Below are 21,781 nucleotides of genomic sequence, written 5' to 3'. Positions count from 1 at the left end.
AAACATCCATGAAAAATTCTTAAGTTACTCGTGTCACATATGTCCATTATTCAGTCGTATGCTCATAATAATCAAAACACATACATTTTTGCTGAAATATGGAATACTTTTAGAAAATCAGAGCACAAAAGTGAAGTGTGTTCAAGTGGACTTGTTCTTCTAAACTGAAGACTGTACTCTTGACCAATGAATGAAGATGAACACTGCACAGGTTCAATACGGCTGACATTGGGTAGGTCCTCCGGACTGCTAGGTGGCAGCACACAGTCTCTCTCAGAAGAAGGAGAGGGGCCATGCTACACTTCTACGTTAGGCAGCCTTTAGGGTCTTACACTGTGTTCACGTGCTCTTGGATTATTTGGAGTTTTACACTTCAGCATTGGTCACCTCAGTGCATTCACATGCATTTTTTGTGGAAATAGAGCAAAATAAATGTGAGGAATATTCCTTACTTTACTCCAAATGCATTTTAACCAAAAAAATTTAATTTCTGGCTTTTATTTTACACTAGCTGTGTAAGTTTGTGCTGTAAAAAGCCCAGGCTCCTAGAAACTATTGAAATCGTCAGAAAAAAAATTGAAATGCAGAGTCGGCGGTTTTGTTTTGCATACGTACTCGCCTCCTTGGCTATCAGCGCCTAAGTGAGTTTTTATCTCTCCTTGGAGGTTTTGTTTTGCCGATGTGCTCGCCCTCCTCATCTATCAGCGGCTAAGCGAGTTTCTCTCTTGTTTGTCTTTCCTCGGCGGTTTCACTTTGGCGACAAAGTCGCTTTCTTTCAGCTTCATGCTGTAGCCTCGTACTTCTTTCTTTTTCCGACTCTTTAACTTGGGGGTGCCTTGCCGGCTCTTTTGAGCTTCATGCTGTAGCCTCGCACATCCGGCCCGGACAGACAGACACACACACTTCCACGCGTAGATGTTTATATATAAGACAATTGACTCGGGTATTACATCACAACTCCAACATTTTGGCTAGCTTTGTTTTGTCTAAATTGTCTGAGTTGTAATTCCGAGTTCTTTGAGTGTTCACTTAGTACTTCCAACTCAACAACTTGGATTTACCATCTGCTGCATCAGATACCTGGCACTTTAAAGAAATACTCCTTGACCAGTGCAATGAGTGGGTGAGGTGAACCTTCAATTCAAAAGCATGACATTATGGGAATGCATTTCCTGTTTTTGATATTCACTGATTTTAAGGAAGTATCTATAACGGCCACCAGGGGGTGCAACCGCTCCCCAAACCCGACACAGACTGATACCAGGCACAAATTCAAATGTAACACACATTTATTTAATTGGGGAGAAAACACTTTCCCCCTGCACAGTCCCAGCACACCGTACAAAGCACAAGAGTCCTTTTCTCAGTCTTTGATTTCCTCTTCCGCCTCCACTGCTCTTATGGCAAGCTCGTCCTCTTCCAGCCCACTCTGGCTCCTCGAGTGAAGTGAGGTGGTCCTTTTATGCACTTCAGGTGACTCATCAGCATTAGAGGCTCTGCAGCTCCCCCTGGAGGCTCTCAAGGAACCTAACAGGGCTGTGCCAAAATCCCATGGAGCTGTGTGGGAATCTGAGGTGCTGCTGCAACCCAGTGGGGCTGCCTTCTACTGCTCCGGGGGAGGCAGTGCTCTGTGCACATCTGTTCCACAGGTCCGTCCATCAGGAAGGCGTCCCGGCCAGGTAAGGGCCCTGGCTATCAGTCACACTATTTAACAATATTTTAGCTCAAATGTCATGTGTTTTGCATGTTGTGAGCACACAACTGGATAACTGAACTACTGTTGTACAGTATTGGTCACCATTTCTGTTCTATCATGAACTTCTTTCTCTTGTTCTGCATGAAAACATGAAATGAAATATTTTTTCTCTGCCTCCACTAGAGACAGTCACCTCTAGGTGAGTCAGACGCACCTTTGGACTTCAACTTTCACTGAGGTTGCAGTTTGTTCAGCCCCTAAGAGACAGCACTTGCACAATTTGCCGGATTGACTCACTTAGCACAATCCTAGAAAAACAGCCATGAAACCCCGTAGCTTATCAGACCAGTTAGCTTCACATTGGAATAGGCTGCTTAGAAAAGAAACATCCATAACAACAATAATCAAATTCCCTCTCCTGTAACATAACTTATGTCATCTGGATCACAACTTTACTGTTCCTTGTGTCATTTCTAAATGTATACGCTACCCATCTAGAAACTTAATAATAATAATACATTTTATTTATATAGCTCCTTTCCCACGCTCAAGGCACTTCACAGAGTTTAAGAAAGAATGTCAGTATATAGCATTGTACTAAACCAAATAAATAAATAAAGAAGAGTAAGATAGTAAATTCAGAGAAAAGCCTAACTGACAACATAATTGATGGTCTCGCACACACACATACAGATTACATGACCATCTTGACAGAGAGGTAAACTGAGAGAAGGGTAATGAAGTCAAGTAGAGCTAAAAGCCTTCCTGAACAGATGAGCTTTGAGTTCTTTTTTAAAAGAATTCATGGAGTCAGCTGACCTGATTAATTTCGGTAGGTGATTCCAGAGTCTGGGCGCTATACAGCTGAAGGCCCTGCTGTCACCCATGGAGTGTAGATTAGTGTGGGGTACAACAAGATTGCCAGAATCAGAGGACCTTAGTGGGCAGGCAGACACATAGTGATGGAGAAGGTCACTGATGTAGTTTGACGCGAGGTTGTTTAAGGCTTTGTAGGTTATTAGTAGGATTTTATATTCAATTCTGTAAGACACGGGGAGCCAGTGAAGATGGAGCAGGATGGGTGTGATGTGCTCGCTGCTGCTGGTTTGTGTCAGGACTCTTGCAGCTGAGTTTTGAATAAGCTGGAGTTGTGATATAAGATTAGAAGGGGCACCTGCCAGTAGGGAATTACAATAATCGATGCGGGATGTGATAAAAGCATGGACGAGTTTCTCAGCATTAGAAAAGGAGAGGAAGGAGCGAACACGTGATATGTTAAAGAGGTGAAAGTAAGAATGTTTCTTAATGTGATTTATGTGGGCGGAATAAGAAAGGGAGGAATCAAAAATGACACCAAGATTCTTTGCAGTAGAGGCAGGTCTGATGAGATCACCGCCAAGATTGACTGGGAAGGAGCTCATTTTATTAAGTTGCACTTTAGTCCCAATTTGCAGGAGTTCAGTTTTGTTCTTCTTAGCTCTGTCTCTTTCCTTGTCTCTTCTTCCCTTTCCTCTTCCCATGTGCCTTTTCTCCATGACCATTGACCTGCCCTGTCTTTCACTACCATCCAGGATTGGGCAATGGGTCTTAGTGGCTGCAGGTTTTTGTTCCAACCCAATTTATTAATAAGAAACAAATCCTTGACAGTCTCAGACATTATTTAATTTTACGGCTTGTTAGGCCGTGTTTATACTTGACACTGAGAATGCTTACACACGTCATGCCTGCCACCCGTTCCCTCCTCTGAGCATGTTGTCATTAATTAATGTGGTGTACGCGTGGGTTGTGTTACCAGCAAAAATTTAGGTGGCGTGTGCATTCAAGTTTTGCTACGTGACGTCAGCATCGTTTAATATTAACATCTCCATAGTGACAGACATGCTGGTCAGAACAGTTGACGGCAGCTCTTTCAAAGTGGATGTGGAAACGTTCAAATTCGAGACAGATACATCCATGCAAAGTGGAAAATGTCCGAGAAAAGAACTGAGGATTCGGCCATTGCGATGGCAAGCTGCATCGCACCTCAAACACGATCACTCTGTGTCCTTCAATGTCTGTTGAAAGGTTTGATGCAGTGAAGCAAATCATCAGACTTAAATGCTCACATACAAAAGTATTCATGGTGCTTTTCTTCATCCATTTCTCGCATAGGCAATAAAAGCGTTGTACGTTCCTCATCGTAATGGTGCGATACATTTAAAGGTCTCACATACTGTCTCGACATTCTATGTCGCTGTTGCACCTTCGCAATAGCATCAGAATGCAAAGAATTTTTATCTTCAACATCGTTCTTCCCTCAACTTACAACACAGCAAAAACAAATGTTGTTTTCTAACTGTGATGATGCCTCACACTGCCACCTGGTGGAATCCTCCAGGTTTACATCATGCACATGAGCAAGTGTAATCAGTGCACTGCTAGTGTAGCAGCAGCATCCGCAACCACACGTGTTGTGTAGTGATAGATAGATAGATAGATAGATAGATAGATAGATAGATAGATAGATAGATAGATAGATAGATAGATAGATAGATAGATAGATAGATAGATAGATAGATAGATAGATAGATAGATAGATAGATAGATAGATAGATAGATAGATAGATAGATAGATAGATACTTTATTAATCCCAAGGGGAAATTCACATACTCCAGCTGCAGCATACTGATAAAAAACAATATTAAATTGAAGAGTGATAACAATGCAGGTATACAGACAGACAATAACTTTGTATGATGTTAACATTTACCCCCCGGGGTGGAATTGAAGAGTCACATAGTGTGATGGATGAACGATCTCCTCAGTCTGTCAGTGGAGCAGGACGGTGACAGCAGTCTGTCGCTGAAGCTGCTCCTCTGTCTGGAGATGATCCTATTCAGTGGATGCAGTGGATTCTCCATGATTGACAGGAGCCTGCTCAGTGCCTGTCACTCTGCCACGGATGTCAAACTGTCCAGCTTTGTGCCTACAATGGAGCCTGCTTTCCTCACCAGTTTGTCCAGGCGTGAGGCGTCCCTCTTATTTATGCTGCCTTCCCAGCACACTACCGCATAGAAGAGGGCGCTCGCCACAACCGTCTGATAGAACATTTGCAGCATCTTATTGCAGCTGTTGAAGGACGCCAGCCTTCTAAGAAAGTATAGTCGGTTAAGTACTGTATATCCTGGCCCTTGGTCTGCAACGTTAGGTTCTTATATTGCAGATTTTGTTTTCCTTTCCAAGGATATCTTTTAAAGTCTAAAATAGACCATTTTCAGTCTGTCACATCTCTTAAGTGTTTTATTAAACCAAACGGTGAATGATGAATCCACAGAGATGTAAATGGTAACAGGTTAGATGGAGAACTGCTGGCTCCTTTGTCTTTGCATCTTATTGTTAATATGGAGCCATTAAAACAATGAGTGCAGCTGTTTAATGAACAATTAAGGGTGGGGAACCATAACAAGAGAGAGCACTAAAATGAAGCATCAAAGTGTCACTTAAGCAATAAGAGCTTCATCAGCAATAATTGGCTTCTCATTAAGAAACTGGGTTGGAACAAAAACCTGCAGCCACTGTGACTCTCCAGGTGATGCCCACCCCTGGTCTAAATTGTAAATGAACACCAGTCTGCAATGCCTGCTTCACATTTTTTTTTGTTCTTTATTTCGCCTTATACAATTTCTTGTATTAGGAATTTGTTAGTTTTTGCATACCCCTTGGGGTCAGAGTGCAGGATCAGCCATTGTACAGCGCCCCTGGAGCAATTACAGGTTAAGGGTCTTGCTCAAGGGCCCAGCAGAGTAGGATCACTTTTTGGCAGTGACGGGGATTCGAACCGGCAACCTTCTGGATACCAACACAGATCCTTAGCCTCAGAGCCACCACTCCGCCCCATTTCTCACAGCTTTACTAGGTACCAAAATAATAACCTCTTCTTTCAATCAATTTTATAACACTGCAAATAACGTAAATATTTGTTTCTGGATTGAATACACTGTCAACAACTTTCTGCAATTTTATAGGTTGTTTTTCACAGTTAAAGGGGTGTCAGGTTCGACGCAGTGGTAGCGCTGCTGCCCCATAGTAAGGACACCAAGGTTCGTGTCCGGGTCCTCTTTGTGTGGAATTTGCATGTTCTTCCCATGTCTGCATGGGTTTCCTCCCACAGTCCAAAACATGCAAGTTAGGTGAACTGGTGACCCTAAATTGGCCCTAGTGTGCTGTTTGGTGTGTGTGTGTGTGTGTGTTCTCCCTGCAATGGACTGGTATCCTGTCCAGAGTTTGTTCCTGGCTTGCATCCAATGCTATCTGGGATAGGCTCCAACTCACTCCCTGCCCCAGTGACTGTAGTCTGAATTACTGTACTGTATATACTTGCATTTAAGTTCTCCCGCGGATAAGTCAGGACTTGATTTTACTGTATAATTTCCGGTATTTTATAATGTGGGTCGAATGTGGAAAACTCACACTATTGGTCCAAGAGAGTATGATATGCTAACGTCCACATGAGAGAGTAACCATGGGACACAAGGCCTTTTATTTTCTATGTATTGTGCCATCGTGACCACACAGTAATACCCAAACTCTTCCAAAGCTACGTTTGCAATGATTTGTGTTTTTTATATCTCACACTCTCATACACCTTTATCGTAAGAGCATCCCTCATATACGATGGAGCATTCGATCAGAAGAAAATATGAAGCTTATTACAAATTAAAAGTCATTGAAGTAGCTGAAGAAATTGGTAACTGCGCTGCTGCAACAAAATTCGATGCATCTGAAAAACTGATGAGAGATTGGAGGAGGTAAGAAGATGTAAAAAAAAAAAATGATGCATCGCATTTTTGAATGGGCATATAAGTCGGGGTCTGATTTTATGATCGATTTTTTGGGTTTCAAGACCATGAGTTAGACAATGACATGATATTTTTCACTCAAAGTACAGTTTTATTAGTTTACAGTATTTAGATAGATAGATAGATAGATAGATAGATAGATAGATAGATAGATAGATAGATAGATAGATAGATAGATAGATAGATACTTTATTAATCCCAAGGGGAAATTCACATATTTTATATTTTTTAAAAATTCAAAATTTTACTGTTAATCATAGTACATTCTAGAAAGTAACTTAGAGCTAAATAAATAGTTTATTAATAATAATACAATTTATTTATATAGTGCCTTTCCCATGGTCAAGTAAATTACAGATTGCAGTACTTTTGGGAAAATTAGTGTTAGGGATCCATCCAGGGAGGTCTAACTTCGCTTGACAAAACTACGCTACGCGCCAACCATTTTGTGTCTCGCGTTGTGAAGAGGGGGGCTGAACGCACCTCGAAGAGACGCGGTCGTTCTTCCGACACCCCGTCTTAAACGGTGATACAATGGGAAACACGTACAGTTGTTTTTTTTACCTCCTCTTTGCTCAATCAGTTGCTGGCTTGCTGCTGCCGTGCCGTGTGATCTGCATCTCGCACTGTGCACTTCTGTCATATCAGCTATGTACATATATTCAATCTCTTTTCGCTTTTACCTTTTCATCAATATCGCATTGAATTTTGATTCCATCTTTGGAATTACATCGTAACAATGCAACATATAACTGCCCATGAGTGGATTTCGTTTCTTTCTCTCTACAAGAAATGTGTCTGACATAACCATGCAGGACTTTTCCAAATCTCTTTGCATAAGCTCTTGTCTCGCGGGGCTTCCGGCCCCGGGCGTGGTTACATCGCTTGGCACGAAGATTCATCTCGCGGGACGTGAAAGTGTCTCTAAGACAATCACGTCTTGTCTCTTTCCAAGATTTTTTTTATAATAGAGAGAAGTAAACAATTTTGGAATGAAACCCGAGATCACAAAGGCAAGCTTACCTTTTCCTCAAAACAACATGGCTTAAGTTTTTTTTTTTATTTAAATTAGTTTGACTATTTTCTCCTAGTCCATGGCATAGTTCTACTAAATTGATATAACTCAAATTGAACAATTTTTCACCCCATATTTTGAGTAATGTGTCCCCGAAGAAAAATAGGTTAGTGTGGGTTGCACTTTTTCCACATTTTTAGTGTTTTTTTTTCTTGGCACTGAAATCTACATTTGCATAAAGATGAATGATTTGCAAATGGAAACTCCCCCATGGCAGTTAAATTTGCAAATGACTCCGGTGATCCCCTCTGCTTTGATCAGTGGGAGACAAAGTTATAGATAGTAAGTGTATTTTTTCCCATCTTTTGTGTGATTGTCGAGAATGATTCATGTTAAGTTGTTTTAAATAACGTGACATGCACCCTACATCACAAAGTATCCTCCTTGTCTCAACAACATACAAAGGTTTACCTGTTGAACAACTTTCAATGTATGAAAGAGAGTAGATGAGCAACTCTGCTCCTGGTTAAAAATGAACAATGTTGTCTGTAATTTTTCATTTTGTATTAACAGGTGGGATTATTCCAAATTTCCAATTTTCGAGTTGCCTCGAAAGCTTGCATAGTGTAATCTTTTTTAGTTAGCCAATAAAAGGTGTCGTTGTACTTGACTTGTCACTACATTCATAAATGGCTAACCCGGTACAACACCCTAGTACTATTGTCCAAAGACAAAACAAAGAAAAGCAAAAAAAAAAAAAAAAAAAAAGCATGCACTTCCCATTATGCAGGGAATCAAAACCAAAAACAAAGTATTTGTGCTGCTATTCAGATCACTAAGGTAGCAGAGTGCCGTCTGGTGGGTCGCTCGTGCCAGAAATGACACCTCCTTCTGGGAGGCTTGGGTTTTTATGGAGGCTGAACTGGAAGGGGCGGAGTCAATTGCCTTCCCTGACTGGTACCTTGGAAAAGAAGGAGATGACCTCTTGTCCTGGCGGGTTATTACATACCTCGAAAGAGCCGGTGAGGAAGTCCTCCGACACGCACTTTGTTATGGGTTATTTAATACTAGTAATGTTGGATATTTAATTTGATTACATTCATTTTTCTGGAAAGAAAGCTGCTAAATAACTGCAACAGTTCTTACACCGAGGGTCATTTTTAACTGATCATTTGACAGTAAATCACTGGTACTGTACCAGTGTTAATAGTAGTTGACTATGAACTCTGCAATAGTGAACCGACCAGCGATTATAGGAAGTTATTTTATTTTACAGTTTCTTACTCTAATATTTGCAATATTTGCTGGGAACTCTGATGCCAGTAATTTACTGTGAAATCTGCAATGACATTTTTACAGTGTGTGTTATCCTTTATCTCCTCCCTAGGTTCATTGCAACAACATGTTCACCAAAGGCGTGAAGATCTTCAAAGAGGTTCAGTGCTATTTCTACTCGGAGTCTAGCGCCTGGGAGCCCAATCCCATCTCCTCCAGCCTGGTACATGATGATGTCAACCCCAGTGCCCGCTTTGTCACCGTCCAGCTAATGAACCGTATGGCCAGCTCCATTAAGTGCCAGTTTTATTTTGCGGATGCCTGGATGATGTTTAGTGAGATCACTTTTCAGTCAGGTATGAGGTGATGTTCCTGGGAATGTATCCCATGCTTACATGCAAGATGTCAGTCAGTCACTCATTATCCAACCCGCTATATCCTAGCACAGGGTCACGGGGGTCTGCTGGAGCCAATCCCAGCCAACAAAAAGCGCAAGGCAGGAACAAACCCAGGGCTGGGCACCAGCCCACCGCAGGGCACACACACCCACACACCAAGCACACATTAGGGATAATTTAGAATCCCCAATGCACCTAACCTGCATGTCTTTGGACTGTGGGAGGAAATTAGGGTTAGGGTGACGGTAGAGGATATCAGATACACTGATATGTCAAAACGCACTGGTTCACTAAGCTTGTAAATATACTAAATTAACCATAAGTTTGTTTACTGCCCAATAAAAAACACCTAAAAAATTCTCACATGGCTATTTATCATCCTATTAATTCACTAATTCGTTCAACCCTTAGGGTTAGGGTTAGGGTTAGGGATGTCTATTGGAAAATTATGAGACCTGTTCTTATTTTTATTCAGGTGAAGTATTTAGAAGGATATATTATAAAAAAAAAAATTTCCAGTGATTTAAAAGGTGTGCTACTAGGGTGTGTTTAGTTTAAGGAATAAAGGAGTTGAATTGTTTACCTATCACTCCTTAGCCATGAAGACTGTGTGTCGTGCCAGAAATAATGAAAGAACCGGGAAATAAGTACTAGAGCCAAAGTCAGGAAACAGACAGATCAAAAAGTAGATGTACTGGAAAAACTTACCTGTGTAACAAAACTAGCAGTGGAAAAAATCAGAAAGTGTGTCTTGCTTTGTCAGCAGTCTTATCTTTCTATACTTTCAGACACGGCCATGTACAACACTACTTGGGCTCCATCAAATACTCTTCCACCAACCAGCATTCAGCCAGGTAAGTACTCCACCAAGTGTATTATAAAATATATAATAATAATACTTTTATATAATAATAAATCATTATTTTTTTTATTCTTTTATACAATATATATACATTTATATAGCGCTTTTCTCACTACTCAAAGCACTTTACACTTTACAAGGAATGAGCATGCAAAATTTCAGCTTCCCACTTATATGGAAAGTGGGTGAATTAGTGAGGAGTCAGTGAGGGCTGTGCCTTTTATATGTATAGATTAGTGCATTATTGATCACAGTTTCAATGGAATTACAGTAGGCTAGGCTTAGCTATGAGTGCAGTACCCTTACAGGACTTTTAGCGACTTACTATTGATTCGACTTGTGGTCTGATTTTCGGAACATAACCCCATCGTAAGCAGAGGACTACCTGTACTTTAAAGGACAGGTAAGCACAGTCAAAGTACCACAACCTTCCCAAATTTACTCTTTTTTCTCTAATCCTCCAACACTTCTGATGAGCTTCAATCCCTGCTTCCCAAGGCTGACTCTCCAAGGCAGGTGAGGCGTCTTCTTTTATCTGAAGCCCTGCAAAGTATGTTTTAGCATTCCCCTGAAGCTTCTCCTTGCAGCACCAAAGAACTCCAGCAGGGCTGTGCAACAGGACTGCAATTCCCAGCATGCACTGCAGGTATCCATGCAGGTATCATAGCCCAGGGAGGCTGCCAACTTTTGTATTGGTGGAGCAAATAGTTCATGCAGGTTGTCTCCCTCTGTCCCTCCATTGTACTGGCCTCTCAACCTGCTAAGGAACCTTGAACTATCCCAGCCGGGATGCCCAGCCCATGCTTGGTGTCCGTGACACAGCCTGTTTGTCTAAATTCAGAGAAACTGTAATCTCAAAAAAGAACATAAGCAACAAACCACAGAAAACCAGTCCCCTTAGGTTTAAGTTTGCTGTGGATGGAGACATGCAATGAGGTGAAGAGCACGGTCAGACATATTTTAAAATGGCAGAATCACATTTTTTTTGTTTTTTTTTTACTAATAGGGGACTCTGCCCCCTGCTCGCTTCTCTCGCGCACACACCCGGGTTTGGTTTACCGGATATACAATTTAAAGATATTCTTATTTTCATGGGAATTGTTGTATATGCATTATTTTAACTTTTACTTTAAAACTTTTGTAAAAACAATATTTGAAATTAACTTTTCTTCAAGATCACATTGAATTTTGATTCCGTGTTTGGACTCATATCGTGACAACGCAATGTATAACTGCCTGTGAGTGAATATCGTTTCTTTCTCTCTAATAAATAAAATGACTTTTTCAAATGTTTGTCTATGCTCTTTTTTCTTTGCTTTGTCGTTGACGTGTCATCTACAGTAGAATGTATAATATTATTGTCTTGATAAAATTTATAAGAGCTGAGAGTGCAGGAAGTGTGTCTGACAAAAGCATTCACACGAGTGATGTTAGATGACCGTGGTCTTGTTTGAAAATAGTTGTAAGTAGGGCGTGACTTGAAAGAACCTTCTGTTAAAAGTCTCCGTCTCACGAGACTTCATACCACGCCAACGTTTTTGGAATCTTTTAATTCTTGCTGACAACACGAATTAGACAATGAAGTTTAAATCCGAACAATATATTCGATCTCTTTTCAGTGTTCCGTTATTTCACCGAGTAATAATTTCTGTTTGCTTGCGCTAATGTGATCTTTCCTATCCTTATTTTGAGACTTTGGAATTTTCGTACTTTCGTTATCTCTAACCTGCTGTGCATGTGTACCGTGCCAACATTTTTGAATTCTTTACAATGTTCTACTTTGTCATCTACTCTTTGTCATTTATTTCCCGCCCCGGGACTGGTTAAATCTCTTTCTTGCGGGACATATACCTCTGCTTGCGTTGTGAAGGGTGCGGGTGCAGAACACACGCTAAGGAGATGCAGTCAGATCAGCTGTCTTGCTGCTGCTGCTGGCGAGCTGCGTGTTCTACTTGTCGTGCTGCACATCTATTATTTAAAAGCCTGTACAGCAGCTGTCCTTTTGCCACTTTGCGTCTCTGCCGCTCGCGTGGTGAAGGGGGGAGGCTGATCTCACACTAAGGAGATCCATTCGGATCATCTGCTGGCTTGCTACTGCTGGCAAGCTGCGTGTTCTGCTTGTCACGCTGCACATCTATCATTTATAAGCCTGTACAGAAGCTGTCCTTTTGTCTCACTGCCTTGTCTTACGTGACGTCAAAGTATCTTCCTTGAAGATCACGTCTCGTCTCCTTCCCAAGATTTTTTTTTTATAATAGAGAGACATTGATACACTGTTTTACAATATGTGTGCAATCACAAGATGTGGATCAATAGTCGAGATCATTCTTGCCTTGAAAACACATGTATTCTGAAGATTTTAAGGTTTTGTGTACATTTTTGGGCCAGTGTCCCATAGACTTCAGTTTAAACCGCAACTACAAGCATGATATGTACTTAGTTTATAAAAATGTTTTCACTTAAGAACAAACTTTCCTGATGCAAATTATGTATGTCATTATTGTATTAGATATGTAACGTCAACTTGAAAAACACCAAACTTATCCATTAACCAGCAAATCATTGTGGGCTCTAGGGTGAATTCCAGTTCCTCTTTTTCCAAACTGTCTTCTTCTCATTTGGATCAAAGTATCAATGATTGAATAAACTTTTATTTTCCTTTTCTAGGAGACGATCCCACTCATAAAGTAGATGACAGCAACACTCGCATATTAATTGGCTGCTTAGTTGCCATCATCTTTATACTTCTTGCAATTATAGTCATCATCCTGTGGCGTCAGTTCTGGCAAAAGATGCTGGAAAAGGTAAGTTAATGAAAAAAATTAAACATTATTTTTCCAAACTACTATTAGTGTTAGTGTAGTCTAATTACATTAATTTATTAAAGTGTTCTATATCATTCTAATGTCATCAATGTAATTAGTCTGACGCCACCTTCTGTTAACATGCTGTTTTATAGTACAAGTAGCCAACCCGCGGCGTACCATACGCTGCATAATCAGGCCGCTTTTTTAATGATTTTTAAGCACAGGGAGAAAATTAACATTTGAAAAATCGGAAATGTAATAAATAACCAAGAAAAGTAACATTTCATGTGCCCACCCCCAACTCGTCACCTGAGTCATTTTCCTCTTTGCCCAGTCCATATGCACGTGTGAGTCACGTAGACTTTTCATTGTTGTTTGCGGTTTTGGCTACTTTTCTATATATAATCCACCAAGTCATCCGACCATGGTAGTACCGAGGGGGGGCATCCAAAGGGCAGGGACATAATCAGTGCGAGCGTATGAGCCGCTAGCCATGTTTTTGAAAGTTTGGCCCTGTGCCTTATTAATTGTCATCGCAAAGGCAAGTCTAACAGGAAACTGTCTTCGTCTTAAAGTAAAAGGCAAATTATCAGCGACAAACTGTTTTACACGCTGCATACCAACTCGTGGCGTAGTATATGCCGCATAATCACGCTGCTTTTTTAATGTTTTTTAAGCAGAGGGAAAAAAATGAACATTTGCAAAATCTGTAACGCTGCTTTCAGTAAGTACAATGCACACGCGTTTAATTTGTCGGCCACTTTTTGCCAGCCGTCTTTTCTGGTTTGGGCCACTTTTACAGTGTTACCGCTTGTGTATATTAAATCTTGAAATCCTTCGAGTAACTAATTAAGTAACAACCACCCACCCAGCTTGTGTGAAAAAAATGCGCCCGTTCTTTCATCATTTTGTTGCAGCCTATCAAAGACTTGCTGATCCTGTTTTGTAGACTCAATATATATTGGCTTTTCACTCAGCGCGAGGGCGCGCATTCATCTCGGATTATTACATCTTGCTAGACTAATCTGCTACACGGCTGCGTTTGAAAAACCGACTTATCCCGGATGAGTTTCACCGGAATTAATGATTAGGAATCTGGTTGGAACAAAACCCTGCAGCCACAGGGGTTCACCAGGACCGAGTTTGGCAAACACTGCTGAACAGAGACGAAACCGACTCACGTGAGGAGTGGGGGCGGGCAAAGTAGTTGCAGCTATTGATTATTCAGTGTTGTTTGCCTGGGTGTCTGATCTGCTCAACAGGATCGTAAATAAAAGGAAAACAATGTGAAGGCAATGTCACAGGTGATCCTGTGGTATAGCGGGTCCACAGCTCCCCTTCAAAAGCCCATTTTTACATAAATAATCATCGCACTCACAGTGTAGCGAGGGGTGTGGAAGTGTGGCTGAAACGGTTTCCGGGTAGACTCGTGCTGCGGGCATTTCTCCCCTGTGCACTGTGTGAGCGAGTGAGGAGAGAGAGAGAAAGCCGGTACGTTAGAGTGAGCAAGAGCAGGCTCGAAGGCAATGTGTTCCTGTGGTATAGCTGGTCCATAGCTCCCCTTCAAAAGGCCATTTTTAATCAGGCGACTGACAGTAGTGGAGTCAGGCACAGAGAACGTCAGCTGCAGAGAGAGCGTCTCGATTGTTGCAGGGCCTGAAGCAGGTGAGACGCTAATGAAAAAGAGGCACAGGGCTTATTGGTTTTTAAAGACTGCTTCCTTCATTGTATTTTAACTTCAGTTTTAAAGGATTGCGCGGCTCTCTGTTGCGCTGCCTGTGTGTGTGTGCGTGGCTCTCTCTCACGCGCTGCCTGTGTGTGTGTGTGTGTGTGCCTCTGTCTCTCTCTGGCGCTGCCTCTGTGTGTGTGCGCGGCTCTCTCTCTCGCACTGCCTGTGTGTGCCTCTGTCTCTCTCTGGTGTTGCCTCTGCCTGTTTGTGCGCGGCTCTCTCGCGCGCTGCCTGTGTGTGCCTCTGTCTCTCTGGCGCTGCCTGTGTGTGTGCGGCTCTCTCTCTCGTGCTGCCTGTGTGTGCCTCTGTCTCCCTCTGGCACTGCCTCTGTGTGTATGTGCGGCTCTGTCTCTCTGGCGCTGCCTCTGTGTGTGCCTCTGTCTCTCTGGCGCTGCCTGTGTGTGCGTGGCTCTCTTTCTCGGGCTGCCTGTGTGTGCCTCTGTCTCTCTCAGGCGCTGCCTCTGTGTGAACCAAGGTTCCACTGAGGTTGACTAATGAAAAGTCAACGTGGCTCAGAGCTGCAAGTGGACTGCGGCACAGACAAACAGAAATGGCGGCATGTTTTCTGAGGCGTCGCATCCAAGTTGGTGGGCGTGGCTCTGTGATTTTTTCGTCGTATCCAGTGGTCTAAGAGTTGGTGGGCGTGGCTCCTTCCTGCGTGCGCCATTGGCGTCTGTCTTGTCGGCGGTTTAGTGAATCCACACCCCTTCCGGCGTGCTTTCCATGGGTGGCTACTTGTCTCCCGGCTTAGTGAATTATATATATAGATGCTTTGGATATTGTTGTTGTTAGCGTAGTCAGCAGGATCTCACTATTGAAGATGCGCTATCTTCTTAAGATTTTCTGGTCAAAGTTTAATAAACATAATTAACAGTAAACCAGAACAAGCTGATGTAAGTAAAGGACACTTGGAAAAGCCTACAGCATGATTGTCCATGGGATTAATCCATTATTTTTGAACAAATGGGTGATTTCTTTAACTAACACCATTAGATATTTTGCATTGTGATGAGTGGATCCTCAGTGTACCACTATAATCGAAAACAAAGAACGTAGCAATTTTTCAACCAAAAATAAACAATTTGTCATGTTTTAGACAAGGTTCCTCGTCTGGTTGAGGTTCGAATCTTTGTTTTATGTCCTTTTTGCTCATTTTTGTTTAGATTAACATTGCTTATGTTTATTTGCTTCCTTTGTTTTTCACTTTGTTTATGTATCAAAGCCTTGGTCATGTCCAATGTGGTTTGTGGGTGGTTCCTCCTGACAGGCGGGGCCACCTGCCAATCACCACCAGGGACTGCCCTCCACTGTATAAATCTGGAGGGTCTTCTATAGTTCCTGGTGGTTCATTTCGAATGTGCTAGGGAGTTTTTTTGGTGAGTTCTGTATTGTTTTGCTGCACCTTGTGCTTAATGTGACTTATTGGAATATCTTTGACTTCACCTTGGGGACTGTGTTTGCTTTGCATTGCCTTGCTTTCTCAAGCAATTCATTTTTGTGCTCCGTGGAGCTTCTTGTTTTGTTAAAAATAAATCTTTTATCTTTCAAAGATTCTTGGAGGCCCCTTTTTGTATCTATTGGGGGTTTTGACAGCAAATCTACCCCTAGTGGGTGATTTCGGAAGAGTTTATGCAATTTATGTGCTGTTGGGACTTCCAGCTAACGAAACAAAGGAGGAATGACTGCAGAAATACTACAAAATAACAAATAAATATAGCAAAAGTTTCAGATGAATCTCACGTGGTGGCTTGCTCACGTGCCCACCTAAAACACAGTACTCTAAAACTAATGGGGTGCAGCTGTAACTCGCTCATCTGATGTCTGAACAAGAAAAATAATTTACATGGCTTGTTTTGTTTGTAATAAATATTATCTAAAATGTACAATATTTCCAATCACTTTCGAGAAAGACAAGTTTGTCTACACAAAGCACATGATGTTATTATTACCGCGCTTCTTTTTTGTTGTCTGGTGCAAATCTTGTAATCGATATTTAACCCACTTCCTGTTGTCCAAATGACTTGAAATTTTGCACACTTACTCACTTCCGATGATGATACATGAATCAATAATCAGTTTCATTAATCGATCAATTAATCCATGTTAATTAAGAAATTAAATTTTCATATGAAGAATAGTTCAAGATTTCACCAATAGATGGCGCTAGTAACGGATAGAAATATTAAAGGAAGTGTTAAAATATTAATATTAAAAAATGATACTAAAACAAACCCAAGACTAAAAAGTTTAAAATAATATATATATATATAAATACTTTTTAAAAACCACGCTTATATTAAGTTAAAAAGTGTACTAAAAAGTAAAAAGTCTCTCATACATCACTCGTAAAATAAAAGCGTGGGCGCTTTTCATCAATTAACATTCAAAAAATACTACTTAAAATCTTAGCAAAAGCTTCCACGCTTTTATTTTACGAGTGATGTATGAGAGACTTATTTTTTACTTTTTAGTACACTTTTTAACTTAATATGAACGTGGTTTTTAAAAAGTATTTTTTTATATATACTGTATATTTTTTTTTTCATATCTTTTGATTATTTTCAGGCTTCACGTCGAATGCTGGATGATGAACTGACTGCTAGTCTGTCAATACAGAGCGAGACCTTCACATATAACACCAACAATCGGTCACCATCCTCCAGCGAACAAGAGTCCAACTCAACCTACGATAGAATATTTCCTCTCGGGCCGGACTACCAGGAGCCCTCACGACTCATCAGAAAGCTACCAGAGGTCTCCAAAGCAGCAGAAGAAGCTGGTAGGTGGCAATAATGGAAAATGAAGAACCAAGATGGATTTTGTGGTCCCATCAGCAATCTTGCCCTTGCCTTTTCTTTCATGCTTATTTAAAAAAGACGACTCTGACATGAAATAATTGTAAAGATTAAACAAATCAATAGTCCTTTATCTACACAATGTAGAGATTTGTGTGGATTTAAATATAAAAATTGCTCCTGCTGCCTGTTTCTATAAGGAATTCTCAACAATCCATGCCTGAGACATGAAAGACCACTCAGTCCGTGTGTTTGCATGTACACACTGTGAGACATGCCCGGACACCACCAGACTGAGATCACATCTTTATCCAAATCACACGTTTATTAATGTCCAATAAACACAGTCCCGCACAGCACACAGTGCCCTCAGCACCAATCACCCCTACTCCAGGCTTCTCTTGAAATGTCCGTGGGCCTCCTTTCCTCTCTCCATGGGAGCCTCGTCCTGCTCCCACTCCCGACTCCAGCTCCCTGATTGTAGGAAGGCGGCCCCTTTTATTCCCACCCGGATGTGCTCCAGGTGCCTAATGACGTCCTTCTGGCAGCACTTCCTGGTCTGGCGGAAGTGCTGCCCTTGCACCCGGAAGCACTCCAGGCGTCCCTGGAAGGATCTTCCTCCATCTTCCCGGGTGTGGCAGAAGTGAACGTTTCCCGGGTTCCACAATGCTCAGGGCACCCCCTGGCGGTGGCCACGGGCTCCAACAGGCTTGAGCCTCCTTGCTTATCTCCCGTGGTCCTCTCCCGATCCAGGGCGGTTGCCCCCTTGTGGCCCGGAGGATGAATACGCCACCACCGGGTCCTTCCAGGTGTCCCGGCTGGGTCTGTCCCCCAGCCTCCTGTGACACCACGTACAGTATAATCAGGTTAAGGTGAATAACCCGGATAAGACAGAACCCTGGCTTCTTAATAATCCACGTTCACATGTAGCAGTAATCTCCCAGAGTTCTCCTTTGGCAAAAAAGCTCCAACTTCATTAAACTGCACAAAAAAAGGGTCAAACGTCATCGTCGACCACCATGAATTCAAAAATTAGCATGGTGCCTGTAATTTTCTTGTGTTTTTTAAATATATTTAGTCAAAATGATGTTTTATTTATAGGTTTCTGTTGCCAGATTGCACCGGCAAACCCATTTTCTGCTTGGCTCTGCGAATGAGCCCTGCAAAGGGCTGGCATGTGTGCTTCTCGCCTTATACCCAGTGCTGCTGAAATTACAATAACGCGGGTATTTTTACTTCACTAAGGTAAGTACGGTATTGCGTTAGCTTACTCGTCACTTTAAAAGGTTATCGGACAACGTAGTGCATGTTACTTTTAATGTGTTACGCTTTGTGACCACTAGAGGGAGTTGCAGCACCCCAAACCTCAGACACAACCACCACAACAAAGGTCCCATTACAATAAAAAGGTTGGTTAATACGAATACCTTACAAAAATGCTTCTTTAATAAACACAGTCCCAATACACTTCTTCTCCTTCTCTTATCCTCTCTCCTTTCACTCCTCCAGGCAAGCTTTGTCCTTCTTCCACCCGACTCCGACTCACCTGGATGAGGTTGACCTGTGAGTACTTCTGGTGCTAGGGCATAGCTCAGTGGAAGTACTTCCTGGTCAATCGGCAGTCCCATAAAGTAGAAATCATGAATCCCTGCAGCACCTCTTGGTGGCACTCATGAAACCTGACAAGGCTGCCCTACTGGACTACAGTTCCCAGCATGCCTTGTTAGTGTCCATACATTAGTGTTGCCCAGGGAGGTTGCAACCTAGTATGTCAGGAGAGCATGTAATCCTGCCAGGTTATCTCCCTTGACCTTCCATTTCCACCTTCCCAACCAGATATTGTTCCTTGGTTCAACCCTGTCAAGATGCCAGTGCACCCATTGCCACACTGGCATCTTCTGGGCAGGATGATCCTGTTTCATGTGCCTCCCGTCCAGGTAAGGAATCTTGCCCCATGCATGCTGAGATGCCCACCCTTGTCCACCCATCATACCTTCTGCTCTTGAGATTTCATTGCTGAGCTTAGCATTCAACTCATCAACATAAATTTAGTAATTTCTGAAATATTGAGTCAGATTATTTAAATCAGGAAGAGGAATAATGCAATCACCCTAATGGTTGCCTCTGAGAATGCATTTTGAGGATGCTTCTACCCATGGCTGCTGGAAGCAAGTGTGAAGCAAATACGCTGACAGAGAACAATGGGCTACAAAATCCTTCACAATAGTCCTGCCACCCCAACCTTCCAGTCCAGGGATTGTTCCTGCCTTGGGCCTGGTGATTACTAGGATTGGCTCCGGCTGCCTTCCAACCTTGGATAAGAAAATGGTTGGATGGACTAACATTTCATATAAAACTTGCATAAAGTAATTTCACTAAAGTCATATAAAGCATTATTTAAGCTTTCAGCCATTTTGCCTGTCAACCTGCACTTGATAACCAATGATGACAAAGTGAAAGCACATTGTCAGAAAGGTTTGCAAATTTATTCAAAATCAAAAATCTCTCATTCATCGAAGAATTTAGACCCTTATATTAGTACGTTGTAGAAGCCCCTTTGGTAGCGATTACAGCCTCAGGTCTTCTTGGGTGAATCTCTACAAGCTTTGAACACTGGTATTTGGACAGTAATTCCCACTCTTCCTGGCCGATCCTCTCCAGCTGTGATAGACAGGATGGGTAGTGCCTGTAAACTGTCATTTTTTTGGTCTCTCCAGAGATGTTCAGTGGGCTTTACGTCTGTGCCACTCCAGGACACTCAGAGACTTGTCCTGGAGCCACTTCAGCATTGTCTGGGCTGTGTGGTTCAGGTCATTGTAGTGCTGAAAGGTGAATTGTCACCCCAGTCTGAAGACGCGTCTACTCTGGAGTTGGCTTTCAGTGCACCCTCTGGATTTACTGTCATGCAGTCTTCTCTTTATGGTAGACTTGGATATCGATATGCCCGCCTACGCCCTGGTGAGTGTTGTTCACTTGGTTGGCTGTTGTGAAGGGGTTTCTCTTCACCATGGAAATGACCTCCCCTCAAATATGACAAGCCTCCTTGTCCCTGTAGCCCCATAGCATGATGCTCCCACCACCATCCTTCACCATAAGGATGGTATAAGGCAGGTGATTGGAAGTGCCTGGTCTGTTTGAAGTTCTACCCAAAGGCTTTAACTTTTGTCTCATCTGACCTGAGAGTCTTTTCCTTATAGACTGTGTCCTTTAAATAATAATAATAATAATTCATTCAGTCAAAGTGCTCTCCACACAGGGAAGACCCAGGATGTGAACCCACAATCTCCTTACTGAGGAGGCAGCAGCACTACCACTATGCCATCTGCAGGCTGCCATATGTGCCTGATCGATGTAGTGCTGCTAAGATGGTCATCCTTCTGACTAATTTTCCCATCTTGGCAGAAGACTTCTGACTATTGGGTTCTTGGTCACCTGCCTGACCAAAATCCTTCTTGCCCAGTTGCTCAATTTGGCCAGACAGCCAATTCCAGAAACAGTCCTGATGGTTCCAAACATCTTCCATTTCACAATTATCAAGGCCACTGTGTCCCTGGAAACACTAAAAGCTTTGGAAATGCTTTGATCCTTCTTGCTGTGATCACTACCTCACCATGATTTTGACCATGGAGGTCTACGGAGAGTTCCTTGCACTTCATGGCTTGGGTTTTCTCTTGACATGCAGTGTGAAGTGTGTAACTGTATATAAGGCCCATGTATACAGTAATCCCTCACTTATCGCGGGAGATAGGTTCCAAGGCCGACCGCGATAACTGAATTTCCGTGAAGTAGGGACACCATATTTATTTAATTATTTAACATGTATTTGGATGTTTTTAAACCCTCCCTGTATTGTTTACCACCCACCCTTTACTCTATTAATAACAGGGACAACTGCTAAGCAATATGAAATCGGTAGATAAGTTTACACTTACTGTATAGTGAAGTACACGTAGCTATATATGATGTGATGATGGTGATGAATATGCTGCGCAGTAAAATGATGACACTTGCCTAACGCCTGACTTTATTGAAAAGAAACTAAACTTGCAGCGCCGCTATTCAATTACACTTGCCTAACGCCTCTCTTAAGGGAAGACACTGTGGGATCTAGGCATCAGTCAAAGCACCAATCACAGGCCCGATTAGAAAGCGGGAAGCTGTGATTTGTCGTCTCCCTCCCATGTAACAATCACAGCTCGTGTTACAACGCACTTAGTCACCGAACTTGTTTTGTTGTTCTTAGACTAGGAAATACTACTACTATATTTAAAAACCTGCGAAGTCGTGAATCCACGAAAAGTGAACCACAAAGTAGCGAGGGATTACTGTATAAACGATGCCTCATTAATTCAGTTTGCCTCCAGT

At 42.1% G+C, this 21,781-nt stretch overlaps 1 protein-coding gene across 1 annotated transcript in view; it reads left to right on the top strand.

The window, feature by feature from the left end:
* Positions 1 to 21,781, top strand: part of ddr2a (discoidin domain receptor tyrosine kinase 2a) — a 106,285-nt gene that overhangs the window by 50,078 nt on the left and 34,426 nt on the right. The window contains exons 7-10 of the mRNA XM_028810993.2: positions 8,938 to 9,181; positions 10,012 to 10,077; positions 12,753 to 12,889; positions 17,187 to 17,400. Of these exons, the coding sequence (XP_028666826.1) occupies positions 8,938 to 9,181; positions 10,012 to 10,077; positions 12,753 to 12,889; positions 17,187 to 17,400 (661 nt within the window). The remainder of the gene's footprint in view (positions 1 to 8,937; positions 9,182 to 10,011; positions 10,078 to 12,752; positions 12,890 to 17,186; positions 17,401 to 21,781) is intronic.

The sequence above is a fragment of the Erpetoichthys calabaricus genome, chromosome 10 (genome assembly GCF_900747795.2).
Source record: "Erpetoichthys calabaricus chromosome 10, fErpCal1.3, whole genome shotgun sequence".
NCBI lineage: Eukaryota > Metazoa > Chordata > Cladistia > Polypteriformes > Polypteridae > Erpetoichthys > Erpetoichthys calabaricus.
The sequence above is the reverse complement of the archived record's forward strand: the minus strand, read 5'-3'. Positions and strand labels throughout refer to the sequence as shown.